Source organism: Cajanus cajan, chromosome 3 (assembly GCF_000230855.2).
Source record: "Cajanus cajan strain Asha chromosome 3, NIPB_CcT2T_4, whole genome shotgun sequence".
In the NCBI taxonomy this organism is placed as follows: domain Eukaryota; kingdom Viridiplantae; phylum Streptophyta; class Magnoliopsida; order Fabales; family Fabaceae; genus Cajanus; species Cajanus cajan.
The window spans coordinates 64307407-64329908 of NC_138519.1; the positions used below are offsets into that span (position 1 = coordinate 64307407).

At 38.2% G+C, this 22502-nt stretch overlaps 1 protein-coding gene across 3 annotated transcripts; it reads left to right on the plus strand.

Annotated features, from left to right (window-relative positions):
• Positions 1-26: 26 nt before the first annotated feature.
• LOC109817492 (cyclin-T1-3) lies at positions 27-21637 on the plus strand. Of its 3 annotated transcripts, XR_002241352.3 has the most exons (8): positions 27-219; positions 15274-15572; positions 16067-16148; positions 17859-17993; positions 18581-18756; positions 18842-18993; positions 19247-20260; positions 21491-21637. XR_002241352.3 is itself a non-coding variant. In XM_020382749.3 (7 exons), the coding sequence occupies exons 2-7, from the start codon at positions 15343-15345 to the stop codon at positions 20182-20184; spliced, it is 1713 nt and encodes a 570-aa protein (XP_020238338.1). In that variant the 5' UTR covers positions 27-219; positions 15274-15342; the 3' UTR covers positions 20185-20500. The 3 variants fall into 3 exon arrangements, 2 of the variants coding, with proteins under 2 accessions (XP_020238338.1, XP_020238339.1); XM_020382749.3 differs by lacking the exon at positions 21491-21637 and having other exon boundaries at positions 19247-20500; XM_020382750.3 differs by lacking the exon at positions 21491-21637 and having other exon boundaries at positions 15329-15572; positions 19247-20500.
• The last annotated feature ends 865 nt before the right edge of the window (positions 21638-22502 follow it).

Consider the following 22502-nt stretch of genomic DNA (forward strand, 5'->3'; position numbering starts at 1 on the left):
GACAGAGTGTATAAAATATGTGCGAAAACGTGAGTGAATGAAAAAAAAAACAGAAAAAAGCGAAAAGACGAACAGAGAAGGAAAGAAAATTGTGAGGAGATTGTGGAGTTAAGGGTTCTTGCAACCTGCGACTGCGAGAGAGAGAGAGAATCGATTGCGACTAAGCTTTCATTCCATTCCGACAACACCACGCTTCTCCATCTCCTCGCTTTCGAATCCGTAAGTCGCTGCGATTTTCTTTCTTTCTTTCTTTTCCGTTACCCTTTTCTCTTTTATGTTGCGTTTCATCGATCTATCGTTTTCCCGATTTTCTCTGCATCATTTCCTTCCTAATTTCACTTTCCTACGTCGATTTATTGAAACCCTTTTCGAACGATTGCAAATTTCGTTGCCGTCGTGTTCCTGCTTTTGCTCGTTTCTCACTGTGTTCCCACGTTTGGGACCCATTGAACCGAAGGTTTTAATTTTCTTTTCATATGTGGGTAATTGAATTGGTGTTGTGGATGTTTCATTGGTCCTTTTTTTTTTTTTTTATCTTTGTTTTTGTTTGTGTATTTTCGTTGGATTTGAGTAGCGGATTAGGGTTTGCTTGTAAAAAACGAGCTGTTTGGTACATTAGGGCAATTAAAGATTTGGTTTCACTTTTTTCTTTTCTCTAATGATCTCACTGTTTTCTATGTGTGAATGATTGAAGGTGGCGTTCTTATTCTCTCTTTTGTTAAATTTAGAGAAACCCATTGTATTTAGTAATTGTGATATGTATGTTTGGTTGTTTGTAGCTACCATCCTAGCACTTTCACAATCTATGCCTGGTTTAGTCTTTGGGTTTGTCTGGTGGGATTCATGGTGACCGAGAGCTCCTCCTTTGCTGTCGTGATGGCAGAAGAGGGAATGGCGGGGGTTTACTTGCAAATACACCACCCAAGAAAGCTAATGTTAGAGTAGACTTAGGGAGGATGCGTGTTGTAGTGTTGGACATGGCCTTGGTGAGTGGGGTAGAGGATCATTAGCATGTCAAATGATGTTTAGAGACCATGTATTACACTGTTAAACCACCTAAATGACGCAGAAGCTACTATAGAATGCTTTTAGCCTTCTAGTCTTCTGTGAGATGCAGATTAGCATCAATGCGATGCCAAAGCACAGCACTGTGTTTGTGGGATGCTCGTTGGCTGAGGTCCCCAAAAGTCTGCATTCTCCATAGCAGGAGGTTAGCTATGCAATCCATCTCATTATGACATTGTGAGACTGCATTCTCCACATTCAAGCCTCCTGCTATGTGAATGAGTTGCATGGCTGGGCATGACTATGAATGGCTATGGAACTTGTTTCCCCCCCCCCCCCCCCCCCCCCCCCCCCCCCCCATATTACACCAGGTTGTGGGTTGGCCATGGTTAAATGGACTGTGTTTCGTTCCCTTCTTTTAATGGGTAATAGATAGATGTAGAAACCCTGGCCCCTCTTAGAATAGGGTTGTACTATATTACTATTTTCCATGGAGATGCAGACCAGTATACCCAGTACTAATTATTAGGCTGTATAAAGTTCTGATATGTCCTTCAAGACAAGGAAGTAAAAAAGCCGTTTTCTTTTTTCAACTGACTAGAGTAAAAATTTCCTCGTTATATTTTTATGGGGATGTTATATACATCAAGGGATCTTTTGTACTTGGTTGGAGGACTCATAAAAATCAAATATGCTAGTTATTTTAGTCCATGCAAATTATTCACTGGGTATACATCTAGTGATCTTGTGTGCTCATGTTCTGTGTTAGTCACTGAAAGATATGCTAGTTATTTTAGCCCCATGCAAATTAATTTTGATCCTTGATTTTTCAAATCTCCAAATACTAGTCCCTCCATCAAGTCTAGTTCACGCTTCACACACCATCATGTTCATTATTTGGATGGAGACATGGTAGTCAAAAACATATTCTATACATTCATGTATATGTGCATATAAATTATCATAAATAATAAAATAAGACCTTTAAATCACACTTCAAACACTTAATTGAACTCATTCAAAATCATAAGAAAGTAAAACAACTCAAGTCATCCAATCCCAAGTACAAAAAGTCCAAGTGCAGTAATTTGACAAGTAGGATAGCAGCAGAAGCACAGCTGATAATAACAAAGTAACAAAACACTTTGCGTAAAGAAAATAAAAGAAGAGAATCACAGAGATGAGATACCAGACAGAGAACCCATGAGAGTCTTGCAGTTGCAGCAAGCAGCAAACAGCAAACAGAACCAGAGAAACCACAAGGTTTCCAATTGCAGCAAACAGAGAATGAGGGAGATGGGAGTGAGAGAGAATGAGAGGGACTACGTGTGAGAGATGTAGTTTGAGTGAAAGGGATGGAGCCAATGATTAATTTCACGAAGGAATAAGGGGTTTGGGAATTTGGTAAAAGATCATAAACTCATATAATCTTACTTTTGACAAGTGTTTTTGACTAGCATGGATGGAGGCAGGACTAAAAATGTTGGAACTTTGAACTTTGAGTGATCAAGTTGATTTGATTGTGGGTGTAACAAAGCATCCGTTTTGCCTGTTTGGTTGGATCATAGTCAAGGTTGTTAAACTCAAGAGTTTAGGTAAACATGAGGAGGACTTGTAAATTCGACTCAAAAACTTGTGAGAGTTTACCTCATTAAAATAATATTAAAAATCTAACTTCATACATACCCGAAGGCAGGAATAACAAAATATCATACTGGTCCTAAGGCATAAACAATAAATATCATACTAGTAATAATTAAAAATTATCCGGAGATATTCAAATTAACAAAATAGTGAAAATGCCATAACTACATAAGACATAAGTAATAAAGCCATATGTAATAAAATTACAAATTAAAGTTATCCATAGATGATCAAAGTAAAATTCCACAAGTAAAATCTAAAAAGTAAAAGCTCCGTAATCTGAGAAATTTCTACTTTTCAAACCTTCACTGTCTTTATCTGTATTGTCTTCTTCCTCAGTACTAACCATCTTTATCATCCTTAACTGACGAGAAGGGTTTGATCCTAATAGTGTGAATCTATCGAACAACAATGAGCAGGGGCAGTTGTGGATTTCTTGAATAGCAGAGCCTCATGTGTATGTGTCCCTCCTTCAAGAATGGGGAGGAGAACAATTCTATGTCCAACAGTGTGAATTGAATCAGAGATTATAGGGGAGGGTTTAAATCAATTCAATACGATGTGGTGGGGTCAGCAAATTTTGAGATTTTTCTAAAATCGCAAAACTACAATGAACTCACGAGTCTAGTGAGTTTGCTTATGAGTTCACCAGGTTTATCTGATTTTACTCGATAGCAAGTTTGCATCCAAGTGGTCTCGTTTTGTGTACCTGCTCGTAAAATTGTATGAGTTTACGAGTTAAAACTTGAGTTTAACAAAGTTGAGTAGTTTTCAATAATGGCTAGTGGCTAAAATAGTGTCTTTTTTACTTGCTATAGAGGCACGTATGGGTGTTAGTGTATATGGGTTACAACAAAAAGGGAATATTTGTTTGTTAGTCCTTTTTGCTTTTTGCATTCTGTGATATCTTTAGGATATCTTCAGAATCTTTTTAGTGGACAATTGTCCTGCCACCTCTCAAATTTTTCTCTCTCTGCTGGTTGCTTTTACAACCGTTTTCTCTCTTTTCTCTTACTGCTGTATTTAGAAAAGGTTCCCTATATATTCAGCTCTCCTTGTATTCCTTCGTAAGCATCAATGATAATAAAACTTCACTATTACATTTTACCTCTCTTGATTTTATCTAACATGGTATCAAGAGCCTTCTGATCCTGTACCCGGATCTTAATTTTTCTTCCTCATCTCTTCTATGGCAACTTCAAATAATCCCTCTCCCTTTTCACAATTTTTCTCCAACTCCATAGCTGAAAAACTTGATGATTCGAATTATCTTCACTGGAGGCAGCAGATCGAACCAGTCATCAAATCCCACAAACTTCAACGGTTTGTGGTTAATCCGCAAATTCCACCCCGGTATCTGACCGATGCTCATCGTGATTCTGATATTGTTAATCCAGCATATGAAACCTGGGAGGTCCAGGATCAAATGCTTCTCACATGGCTGCAATCGACGCTCTCGAAGTCTATCCTTTCACGTGTCATTGGCTCCGTTCACTCTTATCAAGTGTGGGACAAGGTTCATGAGTATTTTCATACTCAAACTAAAGCTCGTGCTCGACAGCTCCGCACTGACCTGCGTTCCACCACTCTTGATGGTCAGTCTATGCGTGATTTTCTGACTCAAATTAAAACTATTGCTGATGAACTTGCTGGAGTTGGGAGTCCTGTGTCTCTTGAAGAATATGTTGATGCTGTTCTTGAAGGTCTGCCTCAGGAGTATGCACCTGTGGTCTCTGTTATTGAAAGCAAGTTTGTCACTCCTCCTATTGCTGAAGTGGAAGCTCTTCTTCTTGCTCATGAGTCAAGAGCTAACCGGTTTCGTAAGCAATCCTTTTCTCCTTCAATTAATTACACTCAGGGTTATTCTCGTGGTAGTGTTAGTGGTGGTCACAGTGGGCGTCGTGGTGGTCGAGGTTCGGGCAGAGGCCGTGGTGGTCGTTTTGCTAATTTCCAGTGCCAGATTTGCTTCAAGTATGGCCATACTGCCAATGTTTGTTTCTATAGAGCTGATGTTAATTATCAACCTGCAGAATCCCTTGTTCTGTATGATCCTACCACACTGCAGCCGGTGCAGGTCACTTCTTCTTCAAATCTTAAAGGCTCCAACACTTGGGTGAATCCTAATCCGAAACAGCCCAGCCAGGAGGCTCGTGTTAATGTCACACCAAGTGCTATGGTTGCTAATACTTCTCAACCAGGTGCTAACTCTTCATGGATTCCTGATTCTGGTGCTTCATTTCATGTTACTGGTGAGCCTCAGAACATTCATCAGCTTGAGCATTTTGATGGTCCAGACCAAATTTTCATAGGAAATGGTCAAGGTTTGCAAATCAATGGTTCTGGTACTTCCATTTTTGTTTCTCCTATCAACTCTCAATTTAAGTTTCACCTGAATAATCTTCTCCATGTTCCTCTTATCACCAAAAATCTGTTGAGTGTCAGTAAGTTTGCTAAAGACAATTGTGTTTTCTTTGAGTTTCATGCTAATCATTGTCTTGTCAAATCTCAGGAAACCAATGAGGTTCTTCTTCAAGGTGTTGTTGGTGCTGATGGGCTTTATTCTTTTCCTAATCTAAAGCGCCAAGGTCCCTCGGCATTGGTCTCTTCTTCAGCTCAAATACCCTCTCAGTCTGCTGTCTCAACTTCTGCAGTCTTAGATAGTTTCAATTTCAATAAAAATTCTGATGTATCTAGTTCTTCCACTATGTGGCATACTAGACTTGGTCATCCTAATTCTCATGTTCTTAAGCTTGTTCTTACACAATGTAACCTTCTCTCATCAACTACACATGTTACTGAATTTTGTTCATCTTTATTAGAATTATGTCAATCTTGAAAACAGAAAACAGAAAAGAAAGAGAACACAGAGAGAGAGAGCAGAATTGATAGAAAGATTTGAATTGTATTTCTTAGGTAACAAATCAGAATACAATTGTCCTATTTATATGTTTCAATAGCTTCAAGGAAGACTATTGAAACAATGACCTGTTGTACAGGTATAAAGTAAAAATAGAAATACAGAACATAACTAATTGAAAAAGTAGCCCTATACAATAACATATCTAATACGAGTAAAGATATACTCCAATAGCCCCCCGCAAGATCAAGTAGGGTGAGGCGAAGAATCAGCCAACTTGAGCTTGGACCGAAGCTCACAAAACCGTGAAGGAGATAAGGACTTAGTTAGAATATTAGCATATTGATCAGCGGCCGGAACATGAACCACGCGAAGAAGATTGGTGGCTACCTTCTCCCGGACGAAGAAGAGATCCAGCTCCATATGTTTGGTTCGAGCATGAAGGACAGGATTATGTGCAAGAGCAACTGTGCTCATATTGTTGCAGTAAATCACTGGAGGATGATGAGAGACATGTAATTCGGAGAGTAAGGTTTGAATCCATAGAACTTCAGCAGTGGCAAGGGCAAGACTGCGATATTCAGCTTCAGTGGTGGAGCGGGCAACTACAGTTTGTTTCTTTGACCACCAAGAGATGAGATTGGGTCCAACAAAGATGGCAGCACCAGAGGTAGAGCGGCGGTCATCAGGATCAGAGGCCCAATCAGCATCACAGTAGGCATGAATAGATAAGGGAGAGTTGGGAGGGGCAGGTTGAAGATGAAGTCCCAGGGACATGGTTCCTCTTAAGTAGCGAAGGATACGCTTGACAGCAGACCAATGGTGCTCCAAGGGATTGGACATGAATTGGCACACTTTGTTAACCGAAAAACTAATTTCAGGTCGAGTGATTGTGGCATACTGTAGGGCGCCAACCACAGACCTGTATAGGGACACATCCAGAAATTTGTCAGAACCAGACTTAGAGAATTTACACCCAGAGACCATAGGTGAAGTGATGGAATTAGAGTTTTCCATGTTGGTGCGATTTAGGAGATCACGAATATATTTGCTTTGAGTCAGAATGAGCGAGCCATCAGAATTGGAATTGACTTCAATGCCAAGGAAGTAATCCAATTTACCAAGGTCCTTAAGGGAGAAGGCGGAATTGAGTTGGGAAACAATATTTCTTAAGAAGGTAGTATTATTGCCAGTGATGATAATGTCATCCACATAAACAAGGATGTAGATGACATTATTGGCATGAGAATAAACAAAGAGAGAGGGGTCACACTTGCTGATCTGAAAGTTGAGATGAAACAGGGTGGCTTTTAGTTTGTCAAACCAGGCACGTGGGGCTTGTTTAAGACCATAGATGGCTTTGTGAAGTTTGCAGACCAGGGACTTGTCCGAGGACTCAAAACCGGGAGGCTGGGACATGTAAACTTCTTCTTCAAGATTGCCATTGAGAAAGGCATTGTTGACATCCAACTGCTGAATGGACCAGTGATGGGTGAGAGCAAGAGTGAGAATTAGACGAATGGTAACTGGTTTCACAACCGGAGAGAAGGTCTCGGTATAATCAAACCCAAACTGCTGATGGAAACCCTTGGCAACCAGCCGAGCTTTGTGTTTGTGAACAGTTCCATCAGGGTTCTCTTTGATGCGAAATACCCACTTGCAACCAATGGCGGTTCTGTGGGAGGGAAGCGGTACAAGAGTCCAGGTGCCATTGGCCATTAATGCATTATATTCCTGCTTCATGGCAGCAAGCCAGGTGTCGCTAGCCAAAGCTTGTTTGGTATTCTTGGGTTCAAAGTGTGTGAGTAAAAGAGTGGGTTGCAGTCGGGGTTTGACAATACCTGCTTTAGCACGAGTAGTCATGGGATGAAGATTGATAGGGGGAGCCTCAACATGAGTGGGTAAGGAGGTGGAGGCAGAGGGATTGGGTGTGGGAGAGGTGTGACTAGGCTGAGAAGGTGAAGAATCAGTGAAAATTGGTGACGAGGGTGAAGTGTGAGAGGTAGAGGTAATAGGAGCCTGTGGATTGGTGACAACAAGAGGAACAGTGATGGATGAGGAGGATGGACTAGGAGTGGATGGTGAGAACAAGGTTGGGTAGGGAAAACGATTTTCACAAAATATGACATCTTTGGAAATGAAAACCCTACCAGATGGAGCAAGACATTTGTAACCCTTATGCGAAGTGGAGTAGCCTAAGAACACACATTCTTGAGAGCGAAATTGAAGTTTGGTTTTATTGTAGGGCCTAAGGTGAGGAAAGCACGAGCAGCCAAAGACACGGAGAAAGTTGTAGTCAGGGAGATGATGAAATAGTTTTCGGAAAGGAACATCCTGTTGGATTGAAGAAGAAGGTAGTCTATTGATAAGATAGACACTTGTTAGGAAAGCATAGTCCCAAAAAAGCATAGGAAGGTGAGCTTGAGCAAGCAAGGTGAGGCCTAACTCAACAATGTGACGATGTTTGCGTTCCACAACACCATTTTGATGGTGAGTGTGGGGACAAATGATGCGATGATGAATACCATGTTGGGCCAGGTAAGAGGTGAAAGAGCGGAATTCGCCACCCCAGTCAGTTTGGATTGCTTTAATAGGCAACTGAAATTGATTTCGAACCATGGCGTGAAATTGTTTGAAAACATCAAGTGTATGAGCTTTGCTTTTGAGCAGAAAAATCCAAGTAAACCGAGTGTGAGCATCAACAAATGTAACGTAATATTGGTAACCATTATCAGACAAAACAGGCGCAGGACCCCATAAATCATTGTAGATTAATTCAAAAGGAGTATGATAAACAGTTTTAGATAATTGAGAGGGTAATTTGTGAGATTTGCCAAGACAACATGAAGTGCAAAAATCAGAAACGCTTTTATTAATGTTGGGAAAGTTACACAGTTTGAATACAGATTTGAATACATCATTATGGGGATGTCCCAGTCTAGAGTGCCAAGTGGCATAGGAAACAGATTGAGAGGAGACTGTGTGAGCAGAAGGTTGACTTGGCGGAAGCAGAGATGGAAACTGATATAAGCCATCAGGACCAAGAACTCCATGGAGGAGAGTTTCGCTATTGGCCTGTGATTTAACCAAGCAAAAGGTGGAGTGAAATTCAAAGAAAACAGAGTTATCCTTACAGAATTGACTCACACTAATCAGATTTTTGGTAATAGTGGGAACATAAAGGAGATTATGAAGAGTGAGAGAAATGTGAGGGTTGAGAGGAGAAGAGAAATGAGTAACACCTGAGGAGTTTATGGGGATACCTTGGCCATTGCCAATTACAATCTGATCCGGCCCTTCAAAAGGGGTGTATTGTTGTATATTGTGAGATACGTTCGTAACATGATTGGAAGCGCCAGAGTCAGGATACCATATATTTGCACCAGATGATGGAGAAGGCATTGCCAAAGCTGAAGGTGGGGCGTGAAGATTCCCAGGAGAGACAAGATAGGCTTGGGATGTGTTAGGGTTGGGTGGTCGAGGCCCCAAAATTCCATGGGAGAAGCTAGCAGGGTGAGGTGCAGATTGAGGTTGAGACGGGGAGGTAGTGTAGCCAAAAACAGGGTGAGTGATGGAGGTGTTGGCGGGGAAGAAGTTGTCAAGGGGTAAGGTGGGAACAAAGTTACTATCAAATCGATAATAACAAGTAGAGGCAATGTGACCATAGCGATGGCAAACCTGACATTGAGTACCAGAAAACCTGCCACGGCCACGGCCATAGCGGTGGTTGGATCGGCCATCGCGCCCACCGCGTGCACCAGGTCGACGACCACGGAAGGAGAGAAATTGAGAATCTTGATGGGCAAGATTGGCTTGGGGTTGCGAGGCAGGGGTGTTAGAGCTAGAAGAGGATTCAAGAAGATTGACGGAGATAAGATTCTTCTTCTTGAATTTCTCAAGGCGGGATTCATGGGCAAGAAGGAGGGTTTCAACCTCTTCGATGGACAAAGCATCAAAGCGGCTGCTGATTAGGGAGACCGTGGACTCATATTCTTCTGGTAGGCCTTCAAGAACAATGTCCAAATGTTCTTTGGAGGAGACAGAGTCACCAATGGCTGAGAGAGAGTCAACTAGGGTCTGAATGCAGAGAAGATAATCGGAGATGGTTTTACTGGGGCAGCTTGAAAGTGCGGTGGTTCTGTTTCGTCGGCCATGAGGAGAGAGCGGCAGCGAGAGGAAGGGGACAGAGAAAGAGGGGAGGAGGGATGAAAAGGAGAAGACGAAGGAGGATCGATGAGCTCTATGATACCATATTAGAATTATGTCAATCTTGAAAACAGAAAACAGAAAAGAAAGAGAACACAGAGAGAGAGAGCAGAATTGATAGAAAGATTTGAATTGTATTTCTTAGGTAACAAATCAGAATACAATTGTCCTATTTATATGTTTCAATAGCTTCAAGGAAGACTATTGAAACAATGACCTGTTGTACAGGTATAAAGTAAAAACAGAAATACAGAACATAACTAACTGAAAAAGTAGCCCTATACAATAACATATCTAATACGAGTAAAGATATACTCCAATAATCTTGTTGTGTTGGAAAATCTCATAGACTTCCATCTTCTGCATCTCAAACTATATATTCTGCCCCCTTGGATGTAATTTTCACTGATTTATGGGGACCATCTCACATTACATCTTTTTCTGGTTATCTTTACTATGTTGCCTTTATTGATGCATTCTCTAAATACACCTGGATATATCCCTTAAAATCAAAGGCTGAAACTCTATCTGTTTTTCAACAATTTAAGGCTATGGCTGAATTACAATTCAACACCAAAATTAAAAGTGTTCAATCTGATTGGGGAGGGGAATACCGAGCCTTTACTTCGTTTCTTGCCACAAATGGAATCCAACATAGAGTGATTTGTCCCCACACACATCATCAAAATGGCGTGGTTGAAAGGAAACATAGACATATTGTTGAAATTGGTCTTTCATCATGCCTCCTTACCTCTAAAATTTTGGGATTTTGCTTTTACCACTGCTGTTTATCTTATCAATAGATTGCCTTCTGCTGCATTAAACTTTAATGTTCCTTTCACTACTTTATTCAACAAATCACCAGATTACAAATTCTTAAGAACCTTTGGTTGTGCTTGTTTTCCTTTCTTAAGATCATATGCCAGTCATAAACTTAATTTCAGATCCCAGGAGTGTGTTTTTCTGGGATACTCAAACTCTCACAAAGGGTATAAATGTCTCTCTTCTTCTGGCTGAATTTACATTTCAAAGGATGTCATCTTTAATGAACATAGGTTTCCTTACACAGATTTGTTTCAGCCAAGCCTCACACAAAATGTCTCTCCATGTCAATATTTCAATCTCAATCCAGATTTGTCTCCTCCTTGCACCACTTCAACTGTTCTCTCCCAGCAGCCTCCTTTGCCTTCTCAAATTGGTGATTCAAGTGTATCAATCATTCCTTCCGTGTCTTCTTCCCAAAATGTATCTCCTTCATCTCCTGAGTCTTCCTCACAAAATGTCTCTTCTCCTACCTCTTCCACTGCCACTGCCAATATACCAAGAACCATTAATAACCATCCTATGCAAACTAGGTCTAAATCTGGCTTTCATAATTCTCGGATACATCCATCCCTGTTCTTAGCTCATAGTGAACCTAAAACTGTTAAGCAAGCTCTTGCTGATCCTAACTGGTTCTCTGCTATGCAACAAGAGTACAATGCCTTAATGCTCAATCATACTTGGGATTTAGTTTCTCTGCCATCTGATCGCAAAGCAGTTGGATGTAAATGGGTTTTCAGAGTCAAGGAAAATGCTGATGGCTCTATAGATAAGCTCAAAGCTCGGCTGGTTGCAAAGGGTTTTCATCAAGTGCATGGTTTTGATTTTCATGAGACTTTCTCCCCTGTTATTAAACCTATAACTATTCGCATTATTCTTACTCTTGCTCTCACCAATAATTGGAATCTATTTCAACTTGATGTAAATAATGCTTTTCTGAATGGCACTTTGGAAGAAACTATTTACATGGTGCAGCCTCCTGGATTTGAAGCTGGGGATAAGAGTCTGGTTTGCAAGCTAAACAAGGCCCTCTATGGCTTGAAACAAGCTCCTCGTCAATGGTTTAACAAATTAAAATTGACTCTAACTCGGTTTGGCTTTCAAGCTAGCAAATGTGATCCATCTCTGTTTCAGTACCAACATCAAACTCATACCATTTTTATTCTAGTTTATGTGGACGACATCATTATCACTGGCAGCTCTTCTTTGCTCATTCAACAAATCACCAACCAACTTGACTCAATTTTCTCTTTAAAGCAATTGGGAAGCTTGGATTACTTTCTAGGTATTGAGGTTAAACACTTGCCTGACAAGTCTCTGGTTCTGACTCAAAGCAAGTACATTCGAGACTCTTTTTAAAACTAATTTGGCTGAAGCTCATGGTGCTCCTTCTCCTATGTTCTCTAACTGCAAATTGTCCAGGTCTGGGAATGACTTCTTTCATGATCCCACTCTTTTTCGATCTGTTGTTGGTGCCTTACAATATGCTACACTTACAAGACCTGAAATCAGTTTTGCTGTTAACAAAGTTTGTCAATTTATGGCTACTCCTCTTGACTCTCACTGGGTGGCTGTCAAACGTATCCTCAAGTATTTAAAAGGCACACTCTCTTATGGTCTTCATATGCAACCTGCTGCTGTAAACGGCCCCATCTCTCACTGCCTTTTGTGATGCTGATTGGGCCTCTGATATTGATGACAGGAGGTCCACTTCTGGTTCTGCTATCTTTTTTGGACCCAATTTGATATCTTGGTGGTCCAGGAAACAACGTGTTATTGCTCGGTCCAGCACAGAAGCTGAATATCGCAGTATAGCCCAAGCCTCTGCTGAATTAACTTGGATTCAAGCCCTTCTGCAGGAACTTAAGGTTCCCTTTTCTACACCTACTTTACTCTGTGACAATCAAAGCGCGGTGGCCATTGCTCACAATCCTGTTTTCCACAGCAAAACAAAGCACATGGAGATTGATGTGTTCTTTGTTCGAGACAAAGTCCTATCCAAGCAACTTCTGGTTTATCACATACCAGCTCTTGATCAATGGGCTGATCTTCTTACTAAGCCTTTGTCTGCTGCTCGGTTTGAAGTTCTTAGGAACAAACTCAAAGTGCAAAGTTTTTGTGTCAAAACTTCACCTTGAGTTTGAGGGGGGCTGTTAGTGTATATGGGTTACAACAAAAAGGGAATATTTGTTTGTTAGTCCTTTTTGCTTTTTGCATTCTGTGATATCTTTAGGATATCTTCAGAATCTTTTTAGTGGACAGCTGTCCTGCCACCTCTCAAATTTTTCTCTCTCTGCTGGTTGCTTTTACAACCGTTTTCTCTCTTTTCTCTTACTGCTGTATTTAGAAAAGGTTCTCTATATATTCAGCTCTCCTTGTATTCCTTTGTAAGCATCAATGATAATAAAACTTCTTACATTTTACCTCTCTTGATTTTATCTAACAATGGGCTTGAAAAATCTATTTTAATATCTGGAACATTAATGTTTGTTTGTTTGTTTTTTCTGGGTAAAATATTTCACAAAAGGTTACCTCTATTCATTCAAAGTTTATAGGACTATTTTTTTTTTAATTTTATGTGTAGTTTCTTTCTTCTTCCTTTAGACCTCCTTGTTCACATGATGCTATTAGCATGTTCTTTAGTTCTTTTTCTATTCATTTCACCATTATCTTTCAGTTTTTGACCTCATTGCTGTGTTCTTATTGCTCCTAAATTGATGGTGATTGTGTGTGTAAACTATGACATTATTTATAATTATTTTCTTTAATTTTTGTGTTATAATATTTAAAATAGTGGTCACACACCTCCCGCCATAGTGTTTTTTTTAGAGTTAGTGGCTTTGTTCCATTATCTGAGATTGATAACTGTGGGTTGGATAGGATATTGTATTTGCATCTTTACTGTGTTGATCTATTGGTTTTCTCAAAGGCTTGTCATGGAATGGATCTTAACTTGTGTAGAGCTTAATTTTTTTAAAGAAAGTTATATTAGAGAGGAAAGATAAGGGATTTGAGGATACAACTGGGAGGAGGATAAGGAATCCTGCAAAAGAAGAAAGTCTGTATGTGAAATATAAAATTTATTTTGAATTACTTATGTCTTTGTTCCACTATTAGGAAGTTACTATTAAGTATGAAATGTGTGTCAAGCTACACTACTCTTAATGAACTCTTAAGATGTGAATGTTATTGTATTTATATTCTACTTGGTAGACAGTATCGTGAGTTGCATTGTAGAATCACACAATTCTATGCTTCTGTCATGGGTGGGCAAGTTTGTCTGTGATCAGAATCGTTTTCAATGCAGGACTTTAAAATCCTGACCTAAACGGCTAAACCCAACACCATCCCAGTCTCCCCCAAAACTGTCCTAGCCTTCTTCATTTCTGTCCTCTGCTCAGTCTGAAGATACTCTCCAGTCTCTCCAGAGTCCTTTTTTTTCTTTCTTTTTTTTTGCATTTCTGTTTTTGCAAAGCTCTCTCATTTCCGTTCTTAGCTGCACGTTGTGGAGCTCTTTTCTGCCCTGTTGGAGCCTTGAAGAGTTGGAGGTAATATAGCCACAGTTCCACTCTCTTATTCTGGTTTTTCTCCTGAATCTCCTCTGCCTCAATGTATCTGTTTTGCACCCGCAGTATCACCTATTGCAGTTTCTCTTTCCTACTGTACCCACTGCAGTTTCTCTTTCCTACTGTTCCAACTGCCGTTTCTCTTTTCCAAAGTCCAACTTGGTTCCCTTTCTGTTCTGTTTTTTTTTTTAATTTATTTATTTTTATTGAGAAGATGTCTTAGTTGGGTCTAAACTAGGTGTTTTAAGTTGTTTTGCTACTATGCAGTATTTTAAGATGTTTTTGTTGATCATTCCAGGTTGAGTTTAATCTTAATTAAGTATTCCATGTGTTATAATGGTTTTTTCCCCACTAATTTATGCTATTTTAGATGTTATATATTTGGATTTGGATTTTTTTTTAAATTTTTTATAAATCTAGTAGAATCTTACATTTCATGTTACGGTTCCACAATTTACAATTTGACTTTTTTCGAGTCTAACTAGAATCTTTATTTTAACTACCTTGATATTCTGCATTTGTTGCCCCCCCTTAATTACTTAGATTAGAGGTACTGAATCTTTTACCATATGTATATTTTTAGTCCCTAAACATGACAATTTTTTGAAGTTAGTTCCTATTTAAATTTTATTTGTTTTTAATCCTCAGAGATTATGAAAACAATACACTTTTAGCCCCTAGAGAGAGACTAAAACACATTGTTTTTGTTAAATGTAGGGACTAAGAATATAACAAAAAATTAAATAGGGACTAAAAGCATATTTAAGCATAAAAAATAAAAACATTTATCTGATGTAGTATATTGTATTGTTATAATTAGTTACAGTTATTGCACTTGCACATGCTTAATGTGCTTATGTATCAGTTAAAAGTTAGGATTCTGTTACAGAAAAGAATCCGGTTGAGCTGTCTGTGTCAGTTAACAGAACTGAATTCTTATAATTGGTCCACAGCTATGATTCCACTATAAATCATATGATGATTTGAGAACATCAGAATACCCAGTTTAGATTCTGCTCCTAAACTCTCCGTCTATTTTTTTCATTGTTCCTACATTTTCCTTCATTTTCTTTCCTTGCAATTTTTATCATGGATTACAATTTCTTTTCGTATTTTTGTTATAATGTTCATGATTCCAGGTACATGGTATTCATTTATTTTTATGTCTTCCAGAATCTTTCTGCTACATGATGTTGAACAAATGATACAGAATTTATTCCGTGCACAGAAATACTGGTACATATGGCAGGACTTATGCCTGGAGAGTTGCCACATCATGGAGCATCTGATGGCAACTCTGGTAAAAGTTCCAAGGACAAGCTAGAGGAATCATTAGGTTGCTGGTATATGTCCAGAAAAGAAATAGAGGAACATTCCCCATCAAGAAAAGATGGAATTGACTTGAAGAAAGAGACATACCTGCGCAAGTCATACTGCACATTCTTGCAGGATTTAGGCATGCGACTTAAAGTGTGAGTTTATCTCTTCTGATTATTAAAAATATTTAATTATTACTTTCTGGATTCACATACTTGCTTTGTGTTTGGGATTGCTCTGAGGGATTGTATGCTTCATCCTGCTGTTTTACCTTTTCTGTCAGTTTTTCACTTCTACAGCCCTTTATTTTCTTTTCAATTTCTTAACAGTAATGTTTTATGTGAAACCTTTGCTAAATTATACAACTATTTATCTGACTGATACACCCCACTGATGCAACCAGACATTGCATGAATTATGAGCATATGCTTGCTTAATAGTTAATTCTTTCTACAATTCGGTTGCCTTTTTCTGTTTTACTTGGTTCTGAGATAATCATACAATTATATATTTGAAGTATTTGCAAGATAGATATGTCTATTTACCTTTTGAATTCAGTTGCTTTTTTCACCCTATTGTAAATATTTATATCCTGTTTTTGAAATTCAATTGGAGGATTACATATTAATTGTAATGTTGGTTCCTGCAGGCCTCAGGTAACTATAGCAACAGCCATAATCTTTTGTCATCGGTTCTTTCTTCGACAATCTCATGCAAAGAATGACCGAAGGGTGGGTTGTTGCACTTTTAAATAGATATTATGTAGGCATTTTACATATTAAGTTTCGATTTTATTTAGTGTTGTATGTTTGTGTTCTTTCATTGTGGATAACCATTATATCATAAGTGTAATAGAAATATAATACTATCTAGAAGATGGTTTGTTTTGTGCAGACTTATTTTCCTTAATTTAATTTTCAACATTTGGTCGGCAGATACTTTGTGGATGGTTTTTGTCTGTAACATTGGTAGTTTCCTGTCTAAACTCTAAAGCATATGCTGGATTTTTTTATTTTATTTTTTAAAATATATGAAAACTAACTAAATTATTCTTTCTATTGGCTTGTGATATGATTATGAACACCTATAAGTTTTCTGGTGTTGCCATATTTTTGTTCTAATGATAAACAAAACTAAAATAGAAACCTAAGCTTTAAGAAATTTGAGTGTTTTTATATGCGGACTGCATTTTTGGTTATTTCAACAGGTTTTTGATGATAACTATTCTCGGAATGGTCGAGTTTGTATGCCTTACATTTGTCTAACACTGTTAGGAACCAAGAATTAGGAAAGAGAAAGAAAAGAAAGATTTTATTGAATATGTTGAAAAGAACAAAAAATAGGAGAGAAATATCTCGTCCTGTCCTCCAAGGGTTTCCCCTTCACAAAGGATTTCTCCTTTCACAAAGAGCTAATGCTCAATTTACAAATGTGAACAAATCTGAATGCTCCCCTCTACCAAGTAACCTCCTATTTATAGATGTGATGGGCCTAGCCCATGATATCTTTCTAACTAATAACTATTCTAATTCCATTTATTCTATATCCTAACAAACACTATTATACCATTCTCAATATTGAAAATGTTTTGGGTGCATTCAGTCTGGAAAATTTTCCAAAAATTCTGTGAAGTTGAAAGGTTACGTGGGGAGAGTGGTAAGCAAAATAACAGAAAGATGGATATTGGATAGAATTGGGCATAAGGAGAGAAGTCCTCCAAAGGATGCCCCCACACAACTGAGCATAGTTATTTGTTCTCAATCATTACCTCCTCTCATTCTGTTACATCCTTGACTATTTAACAACGTATCATGACAGAATAACTGTCAACCTACTGGGCCTTTCCTAACTAGTGGAACCCTTTTTCTTACTAGAATAAACCCTCCAATTTCTCTGTCTCTGGCCATGACCTAACAGAAATTGTCTATGGAGTAAGGGCTTCTATACATTTCAGAAGATAGACTATGTACTGAGTGCAGGATGTGTTGTTTTTCAATAGAAATTTGTAATCAAGGATTTCTATTGTCTGCTCTACACAATATTATTGTTTTAGGTGGTTCTTCTACTTTGTATGAAATTTTAACAGGTCAATCTATCCATTTTAAGTTTAAAGTTTTGTACTTGAAGGTGAATAATAGATCTTCTCATCTAAATTTGCAACTTTTGAAGGTTCTGTGAAAACTATCATTTATAACAACTTTTTATTCCATTTAACTCTTGTATCATACATTTTATTTCAAATTCTAACTTCTGCTCAAACTTTTATGTTTAGTAAAGTGTCAAAATCTTCTATACATTTTAGTCCTGTTAAACTATTTGATGTAAGGACAGTGTAGTTATGTTCCATATTTATATCAAGGGAATGGTAGATGTGAGAGCAGTATAATCTTAAAGATTGCTTTATTAAAATGTCATTATTCATTTGATAAACTTTTTTGCAGACCATTGCAACTGTCTGTATGTTCCTTGCTGGGAAGGTTGAAGAGACTCCTCGTCCACTAAAGGATGTTATTCTTGTTTCGTACGAGATAATTCACAAGAAGGATCCTGCAGCTGCACAGAGGATAAAACAGAAGGTGTTTTATTACTGATGGTGCTTTTGACCAGTTCACTCCTATACATCAACATTTTGACTTAGGATTTAAAATCTTATTGCTGCTGCTTTTAACACGAGTGACTTTTTCTTGCTTTCTGTCTTTCTCCAATTGTCTAAAATGGACTTGGTTTTTGTTTCCTATTTGCTTCAAGATTGTGCCTACCTCCAATTTGTCAGTTTCTAGCCAGCCCATCTTCTATCTAGGTTATAATGTCAAACATAGTAGACATGTCCTAAATATTGAAATCCTATAAACTGTTTATCTGGCTTGTAAATTATTAAAAAGTATCAAAGTTTTCTATTTATGTGCAGAATTACTATATAATTTGAATTTGTTACCTGGTATTTTAAAGTTTTAATGTTTATCATTAAGCAAATGTTCTTTCTTATACCCCTATTCTATTGGATAGTTGATCTGATTCCATCTCCAACTGCTGTATATTGGTAAAGTATCTACGTGGCCCCTTCTTGACTTCCTTTTTTATTTACACTCCTCATTATTGTCGGTCTCTTTCCTTTACCCATGATATATTTATATTTGTTCAATAGAATTTGTAAATGATGCAGGAAGTATATGAGCAGCAAAAAGAACAAATTTTACTTGGAGAGAGAGTTGTGCTTGCCACTTTAGGTTTTGACCTGAATGTTCAACATCCATATAAACCTCTTGTGGAGGCCATAAAGAAATTCAATGTTGCAAAGAATGCCCTTGCACAAGTTGCGTGGAACTTTGTTAATGATGGGTATGATTAAGTTGGTATTTGTTTGAATTTACCTTGAATTTATTTTCAGAATATATTTGTTCACACACTGGAAAGTGGCTTTCAGGCTGAGGACATCGCTCTGCCTGCAATTTAAGCCACATCATATTGCGGCAGGTGCCATTTTCCTTGCTGCCAAGTTCTTGAAAGTGAAGCTTCCATCAGATGGTGAGAAGGTTTGGTGGCAAGAGTTTGATGTCACCCCACGTCAATTGGAGGGTTGGTGTCATCCCCTCAATTCATTTGCATGCTAACAAAATTGATATTATTGGATAGCCTTTTGTGATCCCTTGGTTTAATGCATTATGATAATCCCTGGCATGGTTTTATCCCTGTTTCGTGATGTAGTTAGGCATTTTCATTAGACAACCCAGCTTAATGCTATGGGTAGTTTAAGAATGAGATATATCCTTTTTATCTCTGTATTCTTCTGTATATCTTCTCAGTCCTTGTGGGTATTTATTTCTTGCAGAAGTTAGCAATCAAATGTTGGAACTCTATGAGCAGAATAGAATTCCACCAGCACAGGGAAATGAAGTAGAAGGGAGTGCTGGAGGAACACGAGCTGCTACAAAGGCTTCTGCTGTTAATGATGAGCAGGCCTCAAAACAAACATCATCTCATCCAGCCCCCCAGCACTCATCAGAAAGAAATGTGGTACCTCAAAGGGGAACTGAGAACCAAAGCAATGACGGGAGTGCAGAAATGGGCAGTGACATTACTGATCACAAGATGGACTTAGACATGAGGGAGTCTCAGAATTCAGAACAGTTGACTCAGAAAGATAACAAGAGAGAAGTGTCAAATAGATCTAAATCTGGCACTGAACGAATAGTTGCAGGAGACCAAGATAGAATGGTTGGAACTAAGGAGGCTGGAGAAGTAGGAAGGAGAGATGAATCAGCATACAATTCTGGCAGCAATGCTGGTCGAAATCTGGAGCGCCGGGAAGGTCCACTAGGTCAGTCACCCAAAGAAGCAATCAAGATGATTGACAAAGACAAGTTAAAGGCTGCACTGGAGAAAAGGAGAAAGGAAAGAGGGGAAATGACATTAAAGAAAGATGTAATGGATGAGGATGATCTCATTGAGAGGGAGCTAGAAGATGGAGTTGAATTAGCTGTTGAGGATGAGAAAAATAAGCGTGAAAGAAGGCAAAACTGGTCTATGTCTGATGGTGAAGATCATCATGGCAAGAACCACGAGGAAGCGAGAGATGGGAGGCACATGAGCATGAAGGGGCAATTCCAGAAAGAAATGGATGAAGACAATGCAGAGGAAGGGGAGATGATAGATGATGCTTCATCCTTGACGAACAACCGCAAGAGAAGGATGGGGAGCCCTCCAGGTAGGCAACCAGAGATGAAAAAGCGGCTTGATTCCAGTTATCACAATGATCTTGCTGAATAAAGAGACCGGGAAATGGGAGAGTTGGTTATGTAGACAGGGAAAGCACAAGGAACGAGGAGCAAAAATCATTGTTGAGGTGAATATTCTGCTGTCCTTTATTTGCATATTGTGATTTGGCTAATCGGTTGCTAAAGAATTGACAATTCTGGATGCTCTTGTTTGCCTTATACATTTCTTATTTAAGGAACGGGATGCCTCAGTTTTGGTAGTGCCATTAAAGGCTTATAACTATTATTTTTTCCGCAGGGGGAAGGGTGATTGTATGAGAATCTTATGCTATTTATTTAATTTAATACATATGAATATATTTAGTGCATGCCCAGTGATTTGATATCATTGAGAGCTGCAGCCTGCAATCACCAAAATATGAATCTTAAGCAACTTGTATGTTTCGCCCTGCACCCAGCCAAGTACCCCCATAAACCCTTTATTGTATTAAACTTCCAATGATACCCTTCCCATTCATCTTCCTCATCTTGTACTCCGGAAACTTCATTATATTCTACATACAACCATTCTTTCCAGCAACTCCGGACTCTCCTCCACTGCATTCTCCGTCACCTTTTAGGTCAGCGTTCGAGCCTTATTTTATTTTTTCCGTTTTTATCTTCGTTCAAGATGGATCAATCCGGATTGTAAAGTCTGGATAGTCTGGATGGTCACATTTTTGGATGAATGGTGTACGTTCATATTGGATGATTTAAACACAATTATTGTGTCCGAAACACTCAAATCAGATGCAATGTATCCTGAAACACCCATTTCGGACTCAATATATTGCGTCTGAATTGGGTGATCAAGATGTAATATACTTCAACGATGTACGGGAATGAAAATGTCAGATCAGACTTGACTTTTTAAAACAGATCAGCTTATTTTTTACTGTTGAGCGAAATATGAGTGGTACTTGCTAAATAATGCAAGTCTTTTTAATGATTTTCCCCCATTAAGATACATGTATTTTGCCAAGTAATGGCAGAGTATGTTGTTTTCTTAAAACTTAGAACGGGATTTCCAAAGTTCTGGTAGTGTTTTTTTTTTCTCCACAAGAATAAAATGTCAACATTTTTTGTAAGTTCATAACTATCACTAGAAGTATGAGCTTCACTTAAGTACTCAAGACTTTACGGGTAAAGCAAGGTTAAGAATGTTTAATAAGACACAGGTTACGAGTCACATTTTTATTTGATTTATGGTAACCAATAATTTTGAACCTTTGGATTAATCTTATTTTCACATTTCTATAATTCATCTTCCACTTCAGATATGCCTACTAATCTAATTGTATCTCTATCCTCCTCTACAGTCTACAAAGTTCCTCCTACCATTGCTGCCAACAATAAAGCCCCTCAATGGAATCCTTGCTCTTCTCGACACCCCTCAGCTGATAACGACTCCATCGACGCTGGATTTTTTTTTTTTTTTTTTTTTTTTTTTTTTTTTTTTGTATTTACTATCAAACTATGGATAGAAGTGTAAAAATGATATACTGAGTCCTTGAACAAGATCAAGAAAGATTAGGGATAGACCATGAGGATATGGTCCGTTGTAACACTACTCTTAAAATAATCATTTCAAAAATCAATAATTATGTTGCATAGAACAATGTATTATTAAATTGCATAAAAAAATCTTTGCATTACTAATTATTTTAATTTAATTTAATTGATAAGTCTAGTTTGGTAATTAGTTAATCAATATATGAATTTGAATTTTTGGATCGTCACATTAATTCTTAAAACTTCAAAATGAGTAAAGTAATACCCCAACATTTCATATGAAAATCAATGCCTATCTATGGGGGCCTCTCCCTTGTAAATTGCAAAGATCAAGTCAAAACCTCAATAGAAAAACAACAGAAAAATTGCACGCAACCTTTCGCAAATTGTCCACAATCCAACCATATAGGCTTACCCTTCACACAATGTCAAGTGAAAGAGATATATAATAATATATACACAACATGTCATCAATGAGAAATCTATTTTCCAAACAAATTAATTAAGCGGGCGAACGGCCTCCGCCACAGCTCTCTTCGGTCTCACCGCCCCAGCCGCAGCCGCAGCCACCACTGCTTCTATAGTTCTACTTCTACCCTACCAGCAAAGTTAGCAACATACTCTTTAATACACTCTTTTAAACATATTCTTTATTATTGATTGAGATTTATTGAAAATTACTTGTGATTTTGTATTTTTCAATAAATTTTGATCAACAATAAAAAATTAAATAAAAGAAATGTATCAGAAAATATGTGGCTAACACTCTTCAACCTAATAAACCTAATAAAGTAAAAGTATATAGAAGACATCACTTGA